This window comes from Nasonia vitripennis, unplaced genomic scaffold (genome assembly GCF_009193385.2).
Source record: "Nasonia vitripennis strain AsymCx unplaced genomic scaffold, Nvit_psr_1.1 unplaced0002, whole genome shotgun sequence".
NCBI classification, from domain to species: Eukaryota; Metazoa; Arthropoda; class Insecta; order Hymenoptera; family Pteromalidae; genus Nasonia; species Nasonia vitripennis.
This window is the reverse complement of record NW_022279781.1, coordinates 149595-172456: the sequence shown is the minus strand read 5'-3', so window position 1 is coordinate 172456 and position 22862 is coordinate 149595. Positions and strand designations below refer to the sequence as shown.

General features: G+C 40.1%; 2 protein-coding genes across 3 annotated transcripts in view; one reads left to right on the top strand and one right to left on the bottom strand.

Annotated features, from left to right (window-relative positions):
* The window catches only part of LOC100114419 (frizzled-2), a 92061-nt gene that overhangs the window by 63239 nt on the left and 5960 nt on the right, over window positions 1–22862 (top strand). The window contains exon 2 of one of the 2 annotated variants that reach the window (XM_032602199.1): window positions 7082–7196. The exons of the other annotated variant lie outside the window; for it this stretch is intronic. The gene's annotated coding sequence lies outside the window, so the exon portion shown is untranslated. The remainder of the gene's footprint in view (window positions 1–7081; window positions 7197–22862) is intronic. 2 annotated transcript variants of the gene reach the window in all.
* On the bottom strand, window positions 15361–22815 carry LOC116418054. Its single transcript, XM_031933234.2, has 5 exons — window positions 20202–22815; window positions 18230–20110; window positions 16361–16529; window positions 15455–16156; window positions 15361–15366 (listed from the first exon to the last, which is right to left on the bottom strand). The coding sequence occupies exons 2-5, from the start codon at window positions 20095–20097 to the stop codon at window positions 15361–15363; spliced, it is 2745 nt and encodes a 914-aa protein (XP_031789094.2). The 5' UTR covers window positions 20098–20110; window positions 20202–22815.

Here is a 22862-nt window from a genome sequence, read left to right as displayed (position 1 = left end):
TGCGTGGAGTGTCATTTTCCTGTTGTTCACTATCTACGACATTATTAGCCTCTGTGGATACTTTACGCCTGTTTGCCAATTCTATGCTGTGATAGATCGATTCAGTTTCAGGTAGAGTAGGTTTTATCGGGTAATCAATAGAGTCAATATATCTGTCAATTTTCTTTTTCAAGATGCTGCACAAGTTAGAGTCATAAGTATGATGTTTTGTGTCTAACTTTGACTTGTATTTTGTGTTACTATAATGACAGTTAATGCACTTAGTATAATCTTTATCACAATTACACGTATTATGCTTCCCGGAACATTTCAAACACAGAAACTCATTTTGGCATTTCCTGGCACTGTGTCCAAATCTACCGCACTTGAAACACGGGCAAACGTTAACCAAATCATAGGCTTTGCATTGCTGATATCCAACAAAAACTTTGTTATTATTTTCTCTTATATGCTTGTAGATGTCAGCCGGGACTTCCATTATGACCGTACTCAAGCTATTATAATTATTCTTATACATGTGTAGGACTTGTCCTCCCTTTTCAAAATAACTGAAGTTCCTTTCGTTTATGTCCTTTTCAATATCCTTGATGTCCATATTTGCGTGATTATCTATACCTACTATCTTAATTTTCGGGTTGTTGAGTTCATTTTTCATGACATCACATTTGTCCTCTAGTTTTTCCTTTAGTACTGTCTCTGTCAATACCGCACTATTCTCATTAAGACAGCTTATAATGACTTCATCATTTTTATTTACGTAGATGTTCTTTGTTTGGATGTTTTTTTCAGCTGTTAGACATTCAATAACTGACTTCATTACATCTATATTACTGTTGTTGTTTTTTCTTACGGATATTTTAGGAATTTTTTTATGGATTGGTCTAGAGTACTTCATGGCATCTGAGTATGTAAGGACATTGTTGTCAGTTTTACTTCTGGTGTTTTGTAATTTTTCTTTTAGGAGGTCATTTTTCTCAGTTAATTCACTAACTAATCTCCTTAACAGCATGTTTTCCGTTTTCAGCAGTTCAAGATCACTTTCATCTATGGAATCAGTTTCTTGCAAGTCTTGAGTCTTGTTACTAGTTTCTGCCAGAAGGTCATTCCTCACATCTTCTGATTTTTTTAGTTTAATCTGTGCAATTAAAAGTGATGCCGACTCACTCAGGACATCCTCATCAATTTTTGAGGTTATGTTCCGATCACTGTGTTCAGAGCATACTATAAGGTTATTACCACTGAATTTAAAGTTTTCATTCTTGTTCTTAAGGCAGCTAAGGTGATATGCCTCATCACAGATCACGCACACTGCTGTTGTTGCAGGTTTTTGTTTGCAACATGCAAAATTACTGCGACACTTGTCAGGAGGCTCGTTTCGGCCCGGCGCCATTTTGGCATGTGAGGACGTATGTGTTTTTTCATCTTGTAATGCTTATCAAAATTTTCGAGAGAATAGAAAGAAACCTTCCTTCCTTTTTCAATTTACAAAACTCCCGCTCTAGCAGATTCCTGAGACACGCACCAGAGTCGATGGTGTTGCACTCTGGTGGCGAAAATTGGTACTAGACGCGCAGCGACGGTGACAACTGATCTCGCGCTCTTTAGAGAGAGATAGACCTATATGTTTCTAACCTCAAAACATTTCTGAAGAAGACCTCGGTTCGGTGGAATTTGGAGCTGATGATCACAGAAACATGATTTTCCTTTTTTCCTTTTTAGCGATGTTGAACACTGATGTTATGTCCTCCTGATGGAACAGCCATAAGTATCTTCGCCGTCAGCAGTCGTTCAGTGGTTGAGATGAGGTTATGTTATCGCCAGCTTGCGAAAAAAATCCTCCAGGCTCGTAAAACACACGAGAAGCCGTGGTTTTTTTTAGCGCTAGCGTGCGAGCCGGTTAGAGGATCCTTCTCGCTGCGAATAATCACTCAATCGAGTGAGAAAACACATTAAAAAGATGTTAAACAGGCAGAGCGACTTGTTGATAATGTTAGACTTACCATAGACAGCCATTTTATGTAAGTTTAGCTTGCATAACATTTACTGTATTGTTAGAAACACTTCTAGTACAAGGTTTTTCACTGAGAGAATTACGATTTGGAACACTAGTTTTTGTTGCATTTTTATTTTGATCAGTCTTGTTTAAATTTGTTCGAGCTTTTATTAGGTTAGCTGCACTCGTAGCACTTTTACGATTTTTTTTGGCTTCGGTTTACGCCACTTTGAATGTATAGCATCCATCGTTGTAATTTATAAATTCATAAATTATAAATTATGCAACTACAACTTCAGCATATACATATATTTTGTTTACATGTATGGTATATAAGTATGTAACAAACATAGACTCGCACAGCAGAAAAATGTGTACCGTATAAACGTTTGTGCCACCATCTATCGCAGGGTTCACAGACTGGGCCGATTGGATAAAATGATACTTACGTTTTCGTTTTGCATTCAAACTACCTATTCGTCGATTAAAAATCAATATTAAAATTAAATGTGTAGCAATTTATGCACTAGAATGCACACATTTCGAATTTTATTAGAAAATCGAAAAACGTATTATTTTTTTTAAACTTCTATAGCTTGCTTTTCATGTATATAAAATTTATCCCCATAAAGAATCTAGTATGAACTTCATACTAGATTCTACGAATTCTTTAGAACACTTTAAAGAAATAAAAATTTTTTCGATTTTTTGGTCGAAAAACACCAGAATCCCACCTTAACGTTGAAGTATGCTCAACTGTACAGTACGTTAAATATTTATTTAAATATTTAAATATCTCATTTTTAAAAATGAGTTACATTAATGTGTATTCTAGTTTTTATAGCGACTGTGAAAACGAAACCGAAGAATATAATTATGATAAAATTAAGCAATATATTAATACCAGATATGTTATTCCTCTTGAAGCAATGTATCTATTATTGGAATATCGAATTCATAAATTATCTCACGTCATATGTAAATTAGCAGTACATCTTATGAATGAACAATATGTTTATATTAAAGAAGGCTGTAAAGAAATGTTATTTAATAACCATTCAAATACAACGTTAACTGCATGGTTTCTACTTAATCAAAATGATGAAAATGCCAGAAATTATTTACTCTAAAAAAATTAACTCTTAAAAAAGTAAACGGTTAAGCGGGTTTGATATATTCCGCAACAAAATTACAGATAGAAAAGAACTGAGATCAATCAAACCAAGTCAAGTTTATTATATTTAATCGTAACCCTGGTAGAAATGTCTACGGTTCAATGGCTTAGCAATGGCTTATTTAACCAATAACGCCAATGAACCGCTTAGAAAACCGCTTACTGTAATAGAAGCTTATGCACAGCTCCTTGTAGTTAATTTGCTTAAATTCAGTTTACTAGCCATACGTATACAATTGTCAGGTAGAAACTTTTATTAATAAATATAAATTTACCTATATGATTGATTATAATTGAAAAAAGGTTAGGAAATGCAAAGGACATGTAACAATTTGTAGATAATATATTTAAGTTGTATATATATATATATATATATATATATATATAGGTTAAGAGGTTAGGATAATCACCAGCTAAATAAATCAATTTAATTTTATTAATATTTCAATTTTTACATATAATATAGTCCTATTCTACTATCTGAACAAGGTTTGTACGATACGCATGCACTGCACTTCATTTCACTTGACCGTAGCAAGTCAACTGTTATTTCATAATGTCATGCTGTCTGATTCAATAAGATAAATAAAAATTGTTTGTATTAGCAAACTAAATAGTTCAAAATGCCTTGTTCCACAAGACTAAACTAAAAAAGAACCCATTTAAACATTCATTGTGGTTTTGGGTACATAAGATAAGAATTTCACATTTTTCTTGGCATCGGTGATTTTTGACCAAAATCTCAAATCAGTGAATTAAAGTAATAATACGCTTTAGTAATAAAGCGTTTTAGCTCAAAAAATGACGGAGCTATGAATTTTAGCAGAGATTTGCAAGATTTTAGAGCGCAAAACGGCGTTAGAATGGACCAAGTCATTGAAAAACCAGGTGTACTAGCGTAATATCAATACGGCTTCAGGAAAAAACGTTCCACTTTTGATGCCGTAAACTAAATAGTCGACACCGCTAGAACTGCAATATGAGGGAAGAGGTGGAAAGAAGGAGTCAAGAAGTACTGTGCTATTGTTACACTGGATGTTAAAACTGCATTTAACTAAGCCAGCTGGGGTAAGATGCACGAGGCACTACAGAAAAAAAGAGATACCTGCATATATAAAAAGGATTGTATTTGACTCCCTGAAAGACAAAGCACTTTTGTATGACACGGAGAACGGCACAAAAATCTATAAAGTAACCGGAGCACTGACCCTTGGTCCCACGCTCGGCCCATTATTGTAGTACATCATGTACGATGGAGTACTTAGGCTAGAGCTACCCGAAGGGGCAACGGTTGTAAGATTTGTAGATGACATTGCAGTAGTAATATTAGCAAAGCAAAAGAAAGAGGTGACAGACAACTGATAACGAGGCAGTAGGTATAACCCACGATTAGCTAAAGCAGACTAGACTTGAGCTTGCTAGCCATAAAACGGAGGCTATCCTTGTATCTAGTAGGAAGAAAATAGAGACAATTACACTAACAGTGGACGGACACGAAATAGACTCCCAGCGGACCATTAAGTACTTGGAAATCACTATGGACGCCAGACTAACGTTTAAGCAGCCTCTCGAGAGAGTGAGCAATAAGGCAGCAAAAGTCGGTGCTGCAATACCGCGACTAATACCAAATGTAGGTGGACTAACGCAGGGTCGAAGGTTACTCCTAGCCAGTGTAACTACATCAATTATGTTATACAGTGCCCCAATATGGGCGGAGGCTATATTGGTGAAGTCCTATGCACAAAAGTTGTCAAAAGTTTATAGGAGAAGTGCATTGCGGGTCGTTTCTGCCGACCGAACAGTATCAGAAGATGCAGTATGCGTTATCTCAAGTATGCCGCCTACTGACTTTCTAGCGACAGAGCGAAAGAATATATACGAAGAAAGCCGCTGAGTGTCAATACTCAAAAGGAAGTTTGAAAATCGGCGGAAGAACAAACCCTAGCTGAGTGGCAAAGATTATGAGACTCCAGTGGAAAGGGGCGATGGACGCACCGCCTCATACCTCGTATTATTGGCTGGACCAATAGACGACGCGGGGAAGTGAATTATTACCTTACGCAGTCTTTGAGCGTACATCGGTGCTTTCGAGCCTACCTACACCGCTTCATGATAGAGGACAATTCAAATTGCCCAGTAAGTTTGTATCCCTGTCTGCATCCATTTCCATATCACTTGTGTCTCTACATGCAGCAGAAGTCAGGTGACAAACCTCTGCGGCTTCTATGTGAGTTTGCCTCCCCCCTCCCCAATCTCTATGGGGCCAGCACTCACCACCGGGGCTTTCACGCGATCGGAATCGATGGCAGGACTAGGCTCTGTGGCTTGACCCGCTTGAGGTAGTAATGTTATTAACGTACTATTCATTTTATCTTCGGGGTTTCTTTCTCTAGCCTGTTTGGTCCGCGGAGCATAATTTATTTCTGCTCTACCCTTCGGCCGGTTGAGGAGATCTCAACGCGCCTATGAGCATTCCCCTATCCGCCACCCAGGGGACGCGCCACATATAGGGTATTGGCATCCCTGCGCGCGCACGCGCGCGTGTGTGAATTTAAGGAGACGAATACACCTTAAATAGTCAAAAAATTCAATTTTTTGTTCATATTTTTCACAAATTGTTTAAAAAATGAATAAAACTATCAAATATATTCAGGTATAATGTAAGAAGCCTAAAACTATGTTTATATGTGCCATATTATCAGGTATGACATTTCTTCGAAGGCCAAAATTCAGAATTTCCATTTTTCAGCTACCGCAGACTTACAGAAGATTTGGTCTTCAAAGGGCACTTTTATACTAATAGATATGCTTCAAACATAAAGTTTCTAGATGAGTGTGGAGTTTTACAGCGCGCGCGTGTGTGTGTCCAAAGCAAAAATTCAGGAAATCTTAGTTTTTTTAAATTGCCATAACTTGACAAGGAATAGACTAAGAGGCCTGAAATTTTTTCGTTTTGTTTTTTGGGGTATACTGGACAAGGTAACAAAGTTTAGGCGAAATTTGAAAATTTTTTTTACGGGTTGACGTGGAATATCTTTTTACAAGTTACCTATGTACAAGCTTGGTATGTAACAAAAAACTTAAAACTAGTACTTAAAACTAAAGATAATTTTCTTATCATATCCTTACAACAAACACTATTTACATTATTCTAAACTTTGACAAATTTAACAAATTTAAAACTATTTAAAAACTAAGTTTTGGTTTTAATCCAAATCTTAAATTTACTTTTTGCCGCGGTTTCGCTTATATCTAATTCTTTGAGCTCATTTGATAATAAATTGTAAGTTATAATGGCATTATTATAACTGTTTTTATTACTAACTCGTTTTTTGCTCTTTAGACATTTGGAATTGAGTTTTTAGATCATTATAATGGATTTTAAGGGATTAAAAATTAAAAAGTTGCTCTAGGTTCAATGGTTTATCTTGTATACTAAAAGTATTTTTATTGATAATCTTAAGAATTTTCCTCCGTAAAATTAGCAATAAATCACGGTCCTTCTATAGGCACTTCCCCAGACTACTATTCCATAACTGATTATACTATGGGAGAATGAATAGTATATCATTTATAAAGTTTCTGTTGACATAGTATGTGATAATTTGTGAAAAATATAGACTAGACTTTGTTTTTATTTTATTATATATTGGATATGTTTAACCCATTTTAGATTAAAATCTATGACAATTCCCAAGTATTTGTAATTCTCAACTCTAGCTATATTTTTATTCGGAATTTTTATATCAATATGCCTCGGTACACTGTCGCAATAGCTTCCAAATGTCATACAAACTGTTTTATCCACGTTTAGAGATAACTTATTTACCGCCGACCATTTGTATATCACAGTAAGAAAATCATTCATGTTTTTTGCGCCTTTATCCACGTATTGCCTGTTTCTATTATTGCAGTATCATCAACGTATGATAGAATTGATTCTAATGGAATTCTTTAGAACATCATTTATATATAAAATAAATAGGAGTGGACCTAGTATCGTACCCTGTGGAACACCCATACTTATTAGTAAGTTATTACTTTCTACACCGTCAATTTTAACAGTTTGATATCTGTTATTCAAATAGCTTTGAAGTAGATCCAACGCCTGTCCTCTAATACCAATACAATACAGTTCATCTAATAACAACTTATGGTCGACTGTATCAAAAGCTTTAGTCAAGTCGAGAAAAGTGACTATTGTTGATATCGATTTATCTATGGTATTGTACAATATTTGCGTGATATAGTTTAAGGCATTTTTTGAACCAATATTTTTCACAAAACCAAATTGGTGTTTGGAGATTATGTCATTATTTTGGATATAATCATATAGTCTGTTATAAATAATTCTTTCGATAATTTTAGCAACATTAGGTATGAGTGAGATAGGCCTATAATTGGTAATGTTATGTTTTTCCCCTGCTTTATATATTGGAACGATCTCGGCCTTTTTTAGTGCATCTGGCCATATAGCTTTATCAATGCAGAAATTAAAAATATGCGTTAAGGATACCGCAATATAATTACAAATCACTTTTAAGGACTTAGCATTTATTTTGTCCACTCCACCATTTTTTATTTTCAATGTATTGATTATGTTTTTTACTTCATTCCTGTTTGTAGGTTTTATAAAAATTGAATTTGCATTAATATGCGGTAGTTTAAATTCAGCATTATTGAGTTGCACGATATCATTACTCAATTTCTGGCCGATCTCACAGAAAATTTATTCATGTTTCCAGCTATCTCAAATTTCTCTGTAACTTTATTATCATTTATCTTTACATATAACTTATGGTTTCATTAGATCTTTTTTTGCCAAGTTTATTGTTTATGATTTCCCAAAGTTTTTTTTGACATTTCTTTTGACTAGTTTTCTATAATATCCAAATTTGGCGTCTTTAATAACTTTCTCTAAGATTTTGGTATAGGTTTTGTATTCAGTTTTAAGTTGTTCATTATTGATATCCAACTTCCATAAGTTATATAAGAATTCTTTGGTTTCGCACGATTTAATTATGGCATCAGTGATCCAATTCTCCCTCACCACCTGTTTAATCATTCTTTGATTCATTTTGGATAACTCTATACATTGTTTAATCTCATACAACAAATTATCCGTGGCTGAATTAAGATCCTGCATTGTGATAATTTTATTCCAGTTTCTTGTTTCGGCACTATTTATTAATTTTTTATGATTTAAAACTATTGTTGGTTTGTTATGTACTATTTTAGCTATTAGCAATATTAGCTATAAATACAGGGTAATGGTCTGTTATAGATAGTTTAAGTTTATAAGTATTAAGTATTGTATTGATATTGTATTTAAGTTATCAGTTTTTATAAAGATATTATTAATGCAAGATTCCTTTGCTATGCCCACAGGTGGCCTCGTAATTCCAACGAATCCAGGAATTTATTCTTTATCAAAGAAATTATTTAGGAATTCTTGGCTCACATGATCGCAATCCAATATATCAATATTGAAATCTCCTATTACTAAGTGATTTTTTATGTTCCTCTTTTTTAGCAAATATTTATTAAAATCGAATACAAACTCAGTCTTAAGTATGCCATGAGATCTGTACATGGATGAGACTTCAATATTGCTATTATTACTTAAGTTAATTTTTGTATTTACAATTCTAATCCTACCCTGTTAAACAATTTTTGTGCTCTGAACTAAGTTTTTATTGACGAATACTATAACACCGTCATTCCTATTATTTCTACTATCGTTGTAGAAAGACTCGTATTCATAGTTGCTTCCGATCAGTTTTCAAAAAATGTATGTTTTGCCTGCTCAAATGTTTCAGAAAGAATAACATCAGACGGCTTAACGATCAAACTTTCAAAAAATATTTTTACCTTGTCGAAATTTGCATTCATGCTTTTTACATTTAAGTGCATAATTATATCATTTTTGTTACTAATCGCCTTGTTTAGATCACCAATACCACTGTATGTTTTTTCTTTCTGCATTGAATCCCTTTGAATTATATCTAAATAATCAAAAATATCCATTCTATCAATTTAAGTTTTACCGTTTCTTAACCTTGTATTTTTCGCAAAAGCAGCTTGTCTTTGTGGTGTTCGGGCCATCTTCAATTGTTGAAGTTGTTGCTGCTTGGCTGCCTTACTCCTATCTTGTTTATGTTTTGTAGATTTAGGTGGTTCTTTTAAAGGCTCTTTCCTTGTGTTGTCTATGGATGGGTTATGTGTCTCTATTGTAGTATCTCGTTATCGATACACTTGATGCACCGCTTGTAAGGTAGGCCTGATATGATAATCAGTATAGTCTATGAATATGCTTTTTTTTCTGAAGGATGTTGCATTGGTTTGTATCGCTGGCAACGTAATTAGTGTCAAGCTTTGCCTTGTGTTTGCTGTTTGAAAATTCACAATTTAGATACTTAATGGTGTTGTTTGTGCAGGTACTAGTCTTGTGCTTTTCTGCGCACTTGAGGCAAGCAGACTTGTTAATGCATTTGTTACCGTTGTGCCCAAATCTTCTACAATTGTAACATGGCTTTATATTTATTGAGTCATATACTTTGCAGTTCCGGTAGTCAATAGAAATTCTGCTTTTGTTCTCCTTGATGAATTTGTATATGTCAGCAGGAACCTCCATTAGTACTGTAGTTAGGCTACTAAAACTGTTTTTCTACATATGTAGTACTTGCCCTTTGTTAATAAAACTTCAAAAATTTCTCATGTTTATATCGTCCTCTATGTCCTCTATTTCCATGTTACTATAGTTATCAATTCCGACAATTTTAATTTTAGGATTTTTCAACGTATCTTTCCTAACCTCACATATACCTTTGAGGTTATGTTTTAATCCAGATTCAGTTAGCATAGCATTTTCAAAGTTTTTTGTTTGAATTTTATTTTCAGTAACTAAGCACCGAATAACTTTCTTTTTAACATCTACAGCTTTATTGCTCACATTTTTTAGAGTTATCTTAGGCACTTTCTTTAGCATTAGTTTAGGGAAGCTTGTAACTTCTGCATACGAAAAGCTAGCTACGGCACTTTCATTTTGCTTATTTAGTACTTTTTCTTTAAGTAACAAATATTTCTCCTGCAATTCACTGACTAGCTGCTTTAAAAGTAAGTGTATTTCTTTATTAACTTATATTTTTCTTTAATATTGATGTCGAGTTCATCCGTTTCTATAGTTGCAACTTCAAGTAATAATTCTCTTCTTACTTCTCTTTTACTCAGTTTTCTCCAGCATTCAGGAATCTTGTTGCTTCATTTAAACTGTCCTCGTCTATCTTTGAGGTTAAGTTTCTGTCGCTGTGTTTTGCGCACACTATTAGGTTTCCACTCATAATTTTGATGTTAGTTGTTTTTTGTGCTAAACAACTGAAATGGTATGCTGCGTCGCATATGATGCAAATCAATGTTGTTGCAGTTTTCTGGTTGTGACAAGCAATATTCGAGATACATTTATCGGCAGGCATCCGTACTCACGCCACGTTGATGACGATCTATATATATATATATATATATATACGCGCGCGCGCGTGTATACACCGTGACTTATGCGGACGCGCGAAGGGTGTATGTATAAAAGTGTCTGCATAACACCTATTGTGTTAAAGCAAATATCTCTCTCTGTCTTTACAAGTCATGCTTTAAGTTCGGACATTCCCGAAGAGTTATGCGCCAGTCCGCATAAGTCCGCAAAAGTTTGCATAAGTACCGTTTCATATATAACTGTCTGCGTGTGTTATTTTTCTCTCTTGGAGAAGAGGTGTTAGGGAAAATCTTAGAAAGACCATAGCGTGACTTTGTTTATGGGGTCGTCGAAACAGCCCCATCCGCAATGTCAGCCGTGTGTCGGATTCACACCGAGTAAACCCATCCTTTTTACGGCCAAATGAAAAACACCCAACCGTACCAAGGAACACCCTTTTTGCCTTTATCGACCCTTGGTGAAGGTGCACCTAGCTCCATCTTCTGTGCCCTCGTTCCCCTCGGTACGACCGTCGAGTAGTGCTTCGCGGGGGGGGGGGGGTGCAAAAGGCTTTTACGCGCTCTTTTAATCGATGTGATCGTCATCGCGTCTTTTTGTTTCTACGTCGTCCGGGCGTCTGCTTCTTTCCGCATCGTCCGGTCGTCTGCTTCGTGCGGCATCGTCCGGTCATCCTCTGGACAACCTCAACCCCGACACATCTCAGTGACCTTTGTTTAGCTACATTTTTATTCCGATGTTTCGCCTATTCTTTGCCTTCTTTTCTCTTCGTCATTTCTAACCTTCTTGAGGGTGGTCCTTACGTAGTTGTTTACTGCGTTACAATCATCCTCCGACGTCAACATAGTTGCCATCATTGACTCAGGTGTCACTCTAGTCTGGAGATAACACTCGAGTTCATCTCGCTCCATTTGGTATCGCGAACAGTCACAGAGAACATGCTCCGCATTTTCGTTAGCGTCCAAACAAGCTGGGCAGTTCGGACTGTCGTCTAATTTAAATCGGTGTAGGTAAGCCCGGAAGCATCCGTGCCCGTTTCAAAACTGTGTGAGTTAGTAGTTGACCTCCCAAAGTTCTCTTCCAGTCTAATCCTCTATTTTTGGTATAAGGCGATGTGTCTATCGCCCTTTGTCACTAATATCCCATCTTGTTTGCCATTCGGCCATTGTCTTCTTTCTTGCTGTATCCCAGATCTCCTTCTGAGTTTTGTCACTTGTTCTTCTTTTAGTTTGGAATACTTCCTTACTTTCCATCACCAATAGGTCAATCGGCGGCATACCAGCAATAATGCACACCGCTTTGTCCGATACTGTACGGTAAGCGGACGCCACTCTTAGTGCACTTCGTCTGTACACAGTGGTTAGCATTCGGGCATACGATTTCACCCGCATCGCATCTGCCCATATTGGGGCTCTATATAGCATAATCGATGTGGTTACACTGGCTAAGAGTAACCTTCGCTTATGTGTTGGGCCTCCTACATTTGGCATCAATCGTGATAAAGCAGCGCCGACTTTTGCTGCTTTATCGATGACTATTTCCAGATGTTGTTTGAAAGTTAGCCTTGCATCGATGGTGATGCCCAAGTACTTGATGGTTGGTTGAGAAGCTATCTCATCTCCATCTACCGTCAGTTTAATTTCCTCCATCTTCTTCCTACTAGAGATAAGAATAACTTCCGTTTTGTGGCTGGCTAGTTCCAGACCCGTCTCCGTTAGCCCTTCTTGTATTATACGGGCCTCTTCCGCTATTTCTGTCACCTCTTCTTCATGTTTCGCTACTAGCAGTACTGCTATGTCGTCAGCAAAGCCCACGACTATTGCTCCCTCAGGTAATTGTAGGCTTAGTACCCTATCGTACATGATGTTCCACGTCAGTGGGCCAAGCACTGACCGTTGGGGTACGCCTCCTGTAACTTTATAGGTCTTGGTACCATCTTCCGTGTCATATAATAGGATTCTGTCCTTCAAATAGTCGGACATCATTCTTCTTATATATAAGGGCACATCCTGTTACCGGAGTGCTTCGTGTATTTCTCTCTATTTAGCCGAATTGAATGCATTTTTGACATCCAATGTAACTATGGCGCAGTACTTCTCTTTTTCTCCCTTCCATCTTTTCCCCTCTATCGCTGTTTGCGCAGAATCGATCACTATGCTAACTGCGTCCAGGGTTGAACGATTCTAAAAGCCATATTGGTGTTCCGCTAATCCACCTTTTCCTTCTTTAAAATGATCTATTCTGACGCAGATTATGCGTTCCAGGATCTTACCCGGTGTTAATACTCACGAGAGTATTCTCGCGTAATTTGCGAAGAAAGGATAGAATAATTTAAACACAAATAAAATCAGAAAAGAAATATAAATTATATTCAAAAATACAAATTGCGAAGCGCACTGCTCGGAGTTCAGCTCTCGACTGCCTCCCCCGCAGCCGTCCTCGCAGACGATCGACGCTCGACCCCGCCGCTAGCCGCCGATCGTTTTTCAGTCGCTGGGAATTTCCAAATTTCCCTTCTCCACACTCATCCACACAAAAACTCTAAAACAAAGCACTCGTTGTCGAAGCTGTCCCCGCCGCCCGCGCTAATCCGATCCGCCATAAAACTCGAGCCCAACATCCGCGCCGCACAGCTCGGCTCAACACCGCGGGCCCACGCTCGAGCCGATGCTATGCTGGCCAGATGCGCTTACTCGAGATTCGAATTCGAGCCTACATACTTTTCCTACGAGGAAAAGCCATAAAACTCAAACCCGAAAACAACGCGGCCTCACGTACGCGGCACAACTCGACCTTTGTCCTGTACACTCTCTGCAGCCGAAAAAATATACATAAATCGCGCGCTTACTGTTCCCACATTTGTCCAGACCGAAGTCTGTGACGTGGGGAAAACTCCACGTATTGTCTCACGAGGAGAAAACCCACGCCGAGAACAGTAATTACAAATTATATTATTACTATACGCGAACACTATCAACCAAATATTACCCCGCGACATCTAAAATGCTTCCTTCGTAAGTTAGCTGTCCCCGAAATACAAGCGAGCCGCTACTACAAAGCAGGCTACCCTTCCAGACGACGCATCTCCCTAGGGCAAACTGGCCACAGCGAAACGCTCCCAAGTTTTCGTCTGTTCCGGGCCTCACCAATTAATCAGCCGTAACCGGCTGGGGGTGAGGGAAGCGGCCCCGATCGATCCGATTTGATCGTCGTGCACGCAGCCTACGCTGCCGGTTTCCATAACCGTAGCGCTGAGATGCTCGCCTATAGAAGTTTGTATTTCAGCAAGCTTACGTCGGTAACATCCTCCCCCCCCCCCGTACAAAACCTAAGAGTTTTGTACTTCTGCAAACTTAACTAGTTTTCTAGTCGGGCGTTTGACAGTTCCATACGCAGTCTTAACCTCAGCTACGCGAACGTGACCATCAGACCCTGGGAAAACCTTAATAATTATTCCTTTTCGCCATTCGTTTCTATCTACACTATCATCTAATATAAGAACTAAATCTCCTATTTTTAATGGATCTTCACTATCTCGCCATTTCTTTCGCGGAATCAGAGTTGGCAAAAATTCCTTAAGCCATCTACGCCAAAAAGAATCAGCAAAAAATTGAGCGATTTGCCACTGTTTTCGAGGACACGTAGCTTGTAATTCACATCTAGTCAATTTAACCTGCCCAGAAGAAGAACCTAATAGAAAATGATTGGGCGTCAAAGCCTCTTCGTCGCGAGAATCTACAGGTACATGCGTAAGTGGTCGAGAATTTACACTATGTTCCACCTCTGCTAATACGGTTAAAAGCACTTCTTCTCTCGGCGCTTGTTCTTTTAATACGTAGGTTAACGCAGTTTTTACCGACCTAATCATACGCTCCCACACTCCACCCATGTGCGACGCAGTTGGCGGGTTAAACTTCCATTCTATATTATTTTTAAGAGCAAAACTGTCAATCTCAGTGCGGTTGATTTCTTTGATCGCGGTCGCTAACTCTCTATTCATGCCTTTAAAATTAGTACCGTTATCAGAATAGACACACAGAGGCGTTCCTCTGCGTGAAGAAAACCTTCGAAATGCCATAATAGCAGAATCGGTAGTCAAACTATGAGCTAATTCTATATGTATGGCTCTCGTTGTCATACACGTAAACAACGCGCCCCAACGCTTTTCTCGTCTTCTACCTATCTTAACTTGCATCGGCCCAAAATAATCTAAGCCGCAATGACTAAACGGACGTAAAAACTACGCTAATCTAGAAGATGGCAGATCCGCCATTTTTGGATTAGCTGGACGAGCACGACGTAATCTACAAATAATACATTTCGATGCTAAACTCTTTAACCCTGTTCGCAAACCTAAAATCCAATATTTCTGACGCAACTCGTTTATTACAGTTTCATGGCTCGCGTGATAAAACTTCTCATGATACTCTTTAATTAAAAGTTTAGTAAACGTTTCTTTCGCGTCTAAAATAATCGGATGAATTGAAAGAAGATCGCCCGACAAATTCTTTAACCGGCCTTCCGCACGTAAAACACCTGAATCATCTAAAAACGGATTCAATGATGCAATTTTACTTTCTTTCGGAATTTTATTAGATCGCTTAGTAACCCGCAACTCTTCAAAAAATGAACTTGATTGACTTATTCTAAAACAAACATTTTCCGCGTTAATTTTTCTCTCGATCGAAGATCTATTTCGTTTTAATTTCATATCTATAAATTTTAATACAAACGTTACCGTTGATATAAGCCTAGAATATAATGAGAATCGTGTAAAATCAATCACTGCTTTTTGCTTTACTGTCGTAGTCAATATCGGTTGTTCAGTGTTTTTATATTCTAAATCTACTGTGTTAACTTTGAGTTGATCTTTATCTAACGGCCATGAAGATTCTACTTCACGCAAGAAAGGCGGCCCCGCGAACCATCTGCTATTCTTATCTAGCGCGTACGGAGCGGTTCGCGTTGCGTCATCTGCGGGATTATCTTTCGTAGGAATCCATCTCCATTCACTAACTTCTGAATTTTCCCTAATTTCGTCTAAACGATTTGCAACAAAAATTTTAAATTCTCGCGGATCTTTTTTAATCCAATGTAATACTGTTTGCGAATCTGACCAGAATACTCTCCGCGTGATCTTAAAGTCGTGTTCTTTAGCAATCGTATTTGCTAGTCTAGTCGCCATAAGGGCTGCTTGCAATTCTAAACGCGGAATAGTGGATGGTTTCAAGGGTGCTACGCGACTTTTCGCCATTATAATAGAGACATGAAATAAATTATCATTTAATGTAAAACGCCAATATGCTACCGACGCATATGCTTTTGTACTCGCGTCGCAAAAAACGTGAAGTTCGGCTTCTCTAATTTGACAGTTTAAATTTTGGTAACACCGCGGAATACTACATAATTTTACCCTATCTAACTCGCGTAACCACAGTTGCCAGTGTAAAAATTCTGCTTCTTTCAGAACTTCGTCCCAATCTATTTTACTGTTCCAAATTTCCTGCATTAAAATTCGCGATTGAATAGTGAATGGAGTTAAAAACCCAAGAGGATCAAATATAGACATTATTATTCCTAAAAACTCACGTTTTGTCGGTTTTTTCTCTCCGCTATAAAGATCAGCTTTTATTTTTGCGTGAATAAAGTTAAACATTAATTCGTCTGAGGAGTTTGACCATTTTAAACCAAGAATTTTTTCACTAACCGGTTCATTTACATTTTCTTTCACTAAGTTATTTGAATCATTACTAACGTCTAAATTTTCTAAAACTTCCGGCGCGTTACTAGACCAACCGTGCATTTCCCAGTTAGCAAATTCATTTATAACTATGACTTGATCAATTCGTTCCGAAGCTTCTTCTATCGTCTCGCAACTGTCCAAAAAGTCGTCCATATAACAATTTTCTATTAAACTATTAGCGGTCGCGGGAAAACAAGATAGATATTGAGATGCGTTTCTGTTTTTAATATATATATAGCTGTACAAGGAGACGATTTGGCCCCGAATAAAAGCGACGTAAAAATATATTCTTCCGGTGCGTCCGTTCGGTCCGCGCCTCTCCATAAAAAACGTTGAGCATCTTGATCCTCTTCGCGTATTTTGATTTTTAAAAACATATCTCGTATATCAGCTTTAATCGCGTATCTAAACTGCCGAAAACGCATCAGTACTCCTAATAAAGATTTCAAAAGATCCGGGCCTGCTAATAAGTATTCATTAAAGCTTTTGTCTTTGTATTTTGCCTTTAAATCATAAACTACTCGTACTTTATTTGGTTTATTTATATGACGAATTCCGAAATGGGGTAAAAATCTAACTCTCCGGCCGGTCGGTTTAGCGATCGCCTTTTTTGCAAAATCTTTCTCAATAGCTCTATCCATTTCTTTATAATATAAATTTCCGTACTCGATATCACGGTCAATTCTTTTTTCCTGTAATATTAATCGATGAAAAGCGAGAGGGCGGCCGTCCTCGAGTATGTCATCATCATTTTTCCATAACAAACTGACTTCCCATTCTTTGCCGTTATGAAAACTAGTCTTATCTAGAATTTCTAATGCGCGACGATCTTCACGATTTGCTTTTACGCGAGTGTTTATTCCTAATCCATCAATATTAAAATAATCCTGAATCATTTTATCTAATTTTGTATCGAATCGAGAAGTTTTTATACTTTTTTCTTTTGGTTCATTTCTTGACACCGCGCATGTCGAATAATTCGCGCAATGATAACCATGAATCGTCCATCCGAGCAAACATCGCGACACTATTAATGCGTTTTTCTCTATTTCTTTAAATTCACGTGTTAAAATCAATTTAATATTGTCTTGTCCGATTAATATATCTGGCGTTGCTTCGTATTCATCTGTCCTAATACCTGTCTTAACCGCACAAAGATTGACAATTTCCTTCGTTATGCATTGTGAAGGAAGCTCAAGATTTCTTACAACTAACACATTTCTTAAAAAATAATTCGCAGCTTCTACAGTGATTTCTAAATTAATCTTACTACTGCATAATGTGGTCGTATCTTCACCTCCTACACCTTTCAAATATACATTAACATGAGTACTTTTGACACCTAGTTCGTCAACTATTTTCGAATTTATTAATGACACGGTAGATCCATCATCCAGTAATGCAAAAATCAACTTCGATCCGCGCGGTCCAAAAATCCTAAGTGGAACGAACTTTAAAAGAGAACGACCTTGTAGTCATTTTTGCCGTTCTGTACATGTCGCTGACTCTGCATTACTATGAAAAGCGTTAATCGATTCTTGCTCCTTGTTTAGAGTTTTATTTTGATCTGAAGCTGTTTTAAAAACATGAAGTAGTAGGTGATGAGTTCGACCACATTTTTCACACGATGACTTTTTGCAATTATTTTGCGAATGTCCCCGCGCGAGACAATTAAAACATAATTTATGCGCTCTTGCCACACGCCATCTTTCACTCACTGTCAATTTCTCAAAACTCACGCATTTTTCTATATAATGACTCTTACGTTGACAATTTACGCAGTACGTTTTATTATTTTCATTTGTACCCCTATCATTCTCTTTCATTACGTACACCCCTCTATCTCTATGGCGAGTACTTTGGTTCAAATTTTTCGCATGCCGCGGTACATCCAAAGTGTCGAGAGTGACCACGCCCGCTGTAATCTTCATTTCTGCCTTCTTGTAAACGTATTCTGCAATACGTAACAAAGCCGGCATATTTTTCCCTTCTCCAGTCGCGTAACTACCGTAGTTATAAGCGATGGTCTCTGGCAACTTCCGAAGTAGCCCGTTGACAAGTTCCTGATTTTTTAAATATCCCTCGTCAATATCTAACGATTTCACTGCTAACACGGCGGCACGTAAACGCGTAGCGAACTCTACGAATGTAATTTTACGCTCTAACACGCTCGGCAAATCTTTGACCTCACGAATTATTTTTTCTAATATAACGGTAGTATTGCCGAAACGCATCTCTAACGTATGCATTATATCGTCGGAACTATTGCCCGAAATAAAGAGAGCGCGTACAGCGTCGTATGCATCTCCTCTTAAGGAATCGGCTAACCGCGTTACGTTCTCGCGATCTGAATATTTTCCGAGCGTTGTTGACATTTCAAAAGATTTTTTGAATCGGATCCAGTCAAACGGATCACCCGAAAAGGTATGCAGTGTTTTTACCGACGTCATTCGTGTCAATAACTGTGTGTTGCAATTAGATAAACTCGACTCTCTAACCGTGGCCAAGGTGTCCTCGATTGCGCGAGATAACCGATCCTCGGCTCGAGAGTCGTTTCTATAAGCGTCAGTATCTCGCGTCCGCGTGCCTCTACTCCATCCGCGCGTACATTCGTGGTCGCTCTCTTCACTGTCCCTACTATCGTTACTTAAATCTTCGCAATTTTCCTGCTCGCAAAACTGAATCCTACCGCGTTTGGTTGACAGTGTCTGAGACGCATCGCTTACATTTAACCGCTTTGATCCGCTCCGATAGCCGTTGATCGAAGAAGTTGGCGCCTCTCTCTCCGCCTGAGCTGACGCTGTGGGAGACGGTGTGCGTCTACGCGCTGCCGTCGCTGTGGGAGGCGGCGTGCGTCCTCGCACTACCGCTGAAGATGCCGTCGTTCTAAGCAGCGTGCGTCCCCGCACTACCGCTGATGTTGGTTGAGACTGCATGCTCGTTGGTGATGGCTGGGGCGGCGTGCGCTCTCGCACTGCCGCTGACGATGACTGTGTTGGCGTGCGTTCACGCACTGCTGCAGTAGATCGAAACGGCGAGCGATCCTGCACCGCCGTTGATGTCGGATGAAGCGGAGCGTGTCCTCGTTCAGCCGCTAAAACTGCATGAGTAAACGACTCGCTCCCTTGCCTAGTCGCTCGTCTGGTGAGCTGCTCCGTTGGTGTTGGTGGAGATATGTCCCTTCTCGGTGATCCACGATAAGCGGAAACGTGCTGGCGACACGGTGTTGGTAGTGTGCGCCTTTGCGCTGCCAAACCTGCTTCGAACGCTGCTTTGACATCTTCAAAGCTCCATTCTCGTCTGAACCTGAAATTTGAAAAACCGCTCAGATGCTCATTGAGCTTCTGGCTGATGTTGTTAGTCGTCTCGCCAAACGTGTCAAATTGAGCGCGTCGCGGGGGCGAAAGCGACTCGGTACTTTCTTCATCGTGATCTATAACACGACTGTCCCGCAGATGGATGTGTCGGGTTTGTTGCCGTGCCTGCTCTTCATAGTTGGACTCCTCCGAACGCGGTGTTCCTTCGCGGTCTAATCTCGAACGGACACGGCAGCGCAACGATGATGATCTCCCTTCCTGTCTTGCGTCTCTCGTAGCCACAGGCGCTCTGCTGCGTTTTGTGCGAGTTGGTGCACGCCCGCGTTTGGGTGCCGTCGTCGGGTTGACTTCGGCTTGAGCGGTTGATGATTCTTCTTGCTGCATACTGGCCTGTGGACTACGACGTTCCGTCAATGGCGGCCTATCAGTCGTCGTCTCCACAACAGAAGTAGCAGCGGTTGGCTTGCGCAGGTTGTGCACCCGCTGACCTTTCGTCGTAGGTGACTGATGTACTTCGACCTCGGCGACGATCGTATCGGGTTCCTGCAGGCGCGTACGATGTAGCTGGACATGCTGGCCTTCTGAAAGCTGCCGCGACTCGACCGGCTTGGTGACAGGAGACACTACATTGCGCGCTCTCTTAGCTGAAGTTCGCTGGGAGACAGGCTTCGTAGCACCTTTCCCCACGACGGTATCAGCAACCGTGGCTACTGCCTCAGTGCGCTTCGCCTGCTCACGTGCACGCGTCGCTATTGACGCGGCTCCCTTCGCCTTGCCCGTCGGCACCGCTTTTCCTGCTGCCTTTTTCCCTTTACTCACGGCTAGCTTATTCATCTTCTTGCCTTTTTCTCTGCTGGCTTCGTGACACAATGAATCCTCACTCTCTCTCTCCTCGGCTGACAGCAGCGCAGGTGATCGGCGACAAAGTGGAATGATCGGCACACACTGTGCTAACAGCTCGTTGAAGTTTCTCGCTTATCTTTTTTCTACTCAAATTACGCACTATTCTCCCGCAAATTCCCGGGTTTCGGCACCAAACTGTTAATACTCACGAGAGTATTCTCGCGTAATTTGCGAAGAAAGGATAAAATAATTTAAACACAAATAAAATCAGAAAAGAAATATAAATTATATTCAAAAATACAAATTGCGAAGCGCACTGCTCGGAGTTCAGCTCTCGACTGCCTCCCCCGCAGCCGTCCTCGCAGACGATCGACGCTCGACCCCGCCGCTAGCCGCCGATCGTTTTTCAGTCGCTGGGAATTTCCAAATTGCCCTTCTCCACACTCATCCACACAAAAACTCTAAAACAAAGCACTCGTTGTCGAAGCTGTCCCCGCCGCCCGCGCTAATCCGATCCGCCATAAAACTCGAGCCCAACATCCGCGCCGCACAGCTCGGCTCAACAGCGCGGGCCCACGCTCGAGCCGATGCTATGCTGGCCAGATGCGCTTACTCGAGATTCGAATTCGAGCCTACATACTTTTCCTACGAGGAAAAGCCATAAAACTCAAACCCGAAAACAACGCGGCCTCACGTGCGCGGCACAACTCGACCTTTGTCCTGTACACTCTCTGCAGCCGAAAAAATATACATAAATCGCGCGCTTACTGTTCCCACATTTGTCCAGACCGAAGTCTGTGACGTGGGGAAAACTCCACGTATTGTCTCACGAGGAGAAAACCCACGCCGAGAACAGTAATTACAAATTATATTATTACTATACGCGAACACTATCAACCAAATATTACCCCGCGACATCTAAAATGCTTCCTTCGTAAGTTAGCTGTCCCCGAAATACAAGCGAGCCGCTACTACAAAGCAGGCTACCCTTCCAGACGACGCATCTCCCTAGGGCAAACTGGCCACAGCGAAACGCTCCCAAGTTTTCGTCTGTTCCGGGCCTCACCAATTAATCAGCCGTAACCGGCTGGGGGTGAGGGAAGCGGCCCCGATCGATCCCATTTGATCGTCGTGCACGCAGCCTACGCTGCCGGTTTCCATAACCGTAGCGCTGAGATGCTCGCCTATAGAAGTTTGTATTTCAGCAAGCTTACGTCGGTAACACCCGGGGTGTCCAACATGCAGAGCGGTCAGTATGATGAGGAATCCTGGGGTAGCTTCTTTCCTTTTGGCAGAAGCACGAGACGCTGTTTCTTCCAGTTTGTGGGGAATGTTCCCTCTTCTAGACATGCATTATACAAGTCTACGAAGACCTCTGGATGAGCATGGATGATCATCGTGATCAGTGGAACAGCCTCTTTATTCGCACCTCTTTCGATGATACTTGGCTCTTCCAGTTGCCTGGGAAACAGTGTGGTCACTACCCGGTGTAATAGTTCCGGGCATTTTGGAGGGGGTACGTAACTTCCTTTAATTTTCTTTATTACTATTTTGTAAGGTCGATCCCAAGGGTCCTATTTGACCTCATCCTGTAGTTCTTTAAGGCACCGTCGCTTGTTTTCGCGGTCTGTCTTCTTAAGCTTCCGTTTAGCGTCCTTCATTTCTTGTCCGCGGTCATCTACTATTTCCTGGTCTCTTCCGGTTTTATAGTATTAGTTTCTTGCCCGTTATTCTCTTCTTCTGGTCCGGTGACACTCGCTGCGCGCACTCTCAACCTGTCCCGCCAATATACTGGTGGTCGTCATATTACCCATCACCTGTTCCGCCTTGCTGTTCGCCGTCCCCGAGAGTTGCAATTCTTCCAGTGCCAGTAGGAACGTCTCCTTATCATAATCCTTCGTTTTCGAACTGACTCTGTTGGTCCTTGTACTCGCGCTGGGTCTCTGCTCTGCTTTTCTTACCTCCATTATTATGGCCTAGTAATCACTATTTGTGTAGTGTTCACTCACGGTCAACTTGTCAATTAAGCCAATAAGGCAACTACTAACAAAGGTCAGGTCGACGATAGATCCTGCGTCTCCTCTTCTAAAGGTGTTAGTGCTACCCTGATTAACTAACACCAAGTCCAGGAGAGCAGATGCTTCTAGCAGTACTCGTCCTCTTTGGTTAGTCCTTTGACTGCCCCACTCTACGGCCCATGCGTTAAAATCGCCTGCGATAATTACTGGCTTTCTTCCCGCAATATCCTACACGAGTCGATCTAACTGCCGCTCGAACTGTTCGATCGGTGCGTTAGGCGAAACATA

Excerpts from the sequence above, each read along its gene's own strand:
- LOC116418054 (XM_031933234.2), bottom strand. The coding sequence starts at position 20,097 with ATGCAGCAAGAAGAATCATCAACCGCTCAAGCCGAAGTCAACCCGACG. Across the intron at positions 16,530-18,229 it reads CGCCATAGAGATAGAGGGGT|TTGCGAGACGATAGAAGAAG; the intron begins GTACGTAATGAA and ends CTTTTTGGACAG. Across the intron at positions 16,157-16,360 it reads AAGAAAATGTAAATGAACCG|GAAATTTGGAACAGTAAAAT; the intron begins GTTAGTGAAAAA and ends ATTTTAATGCAG.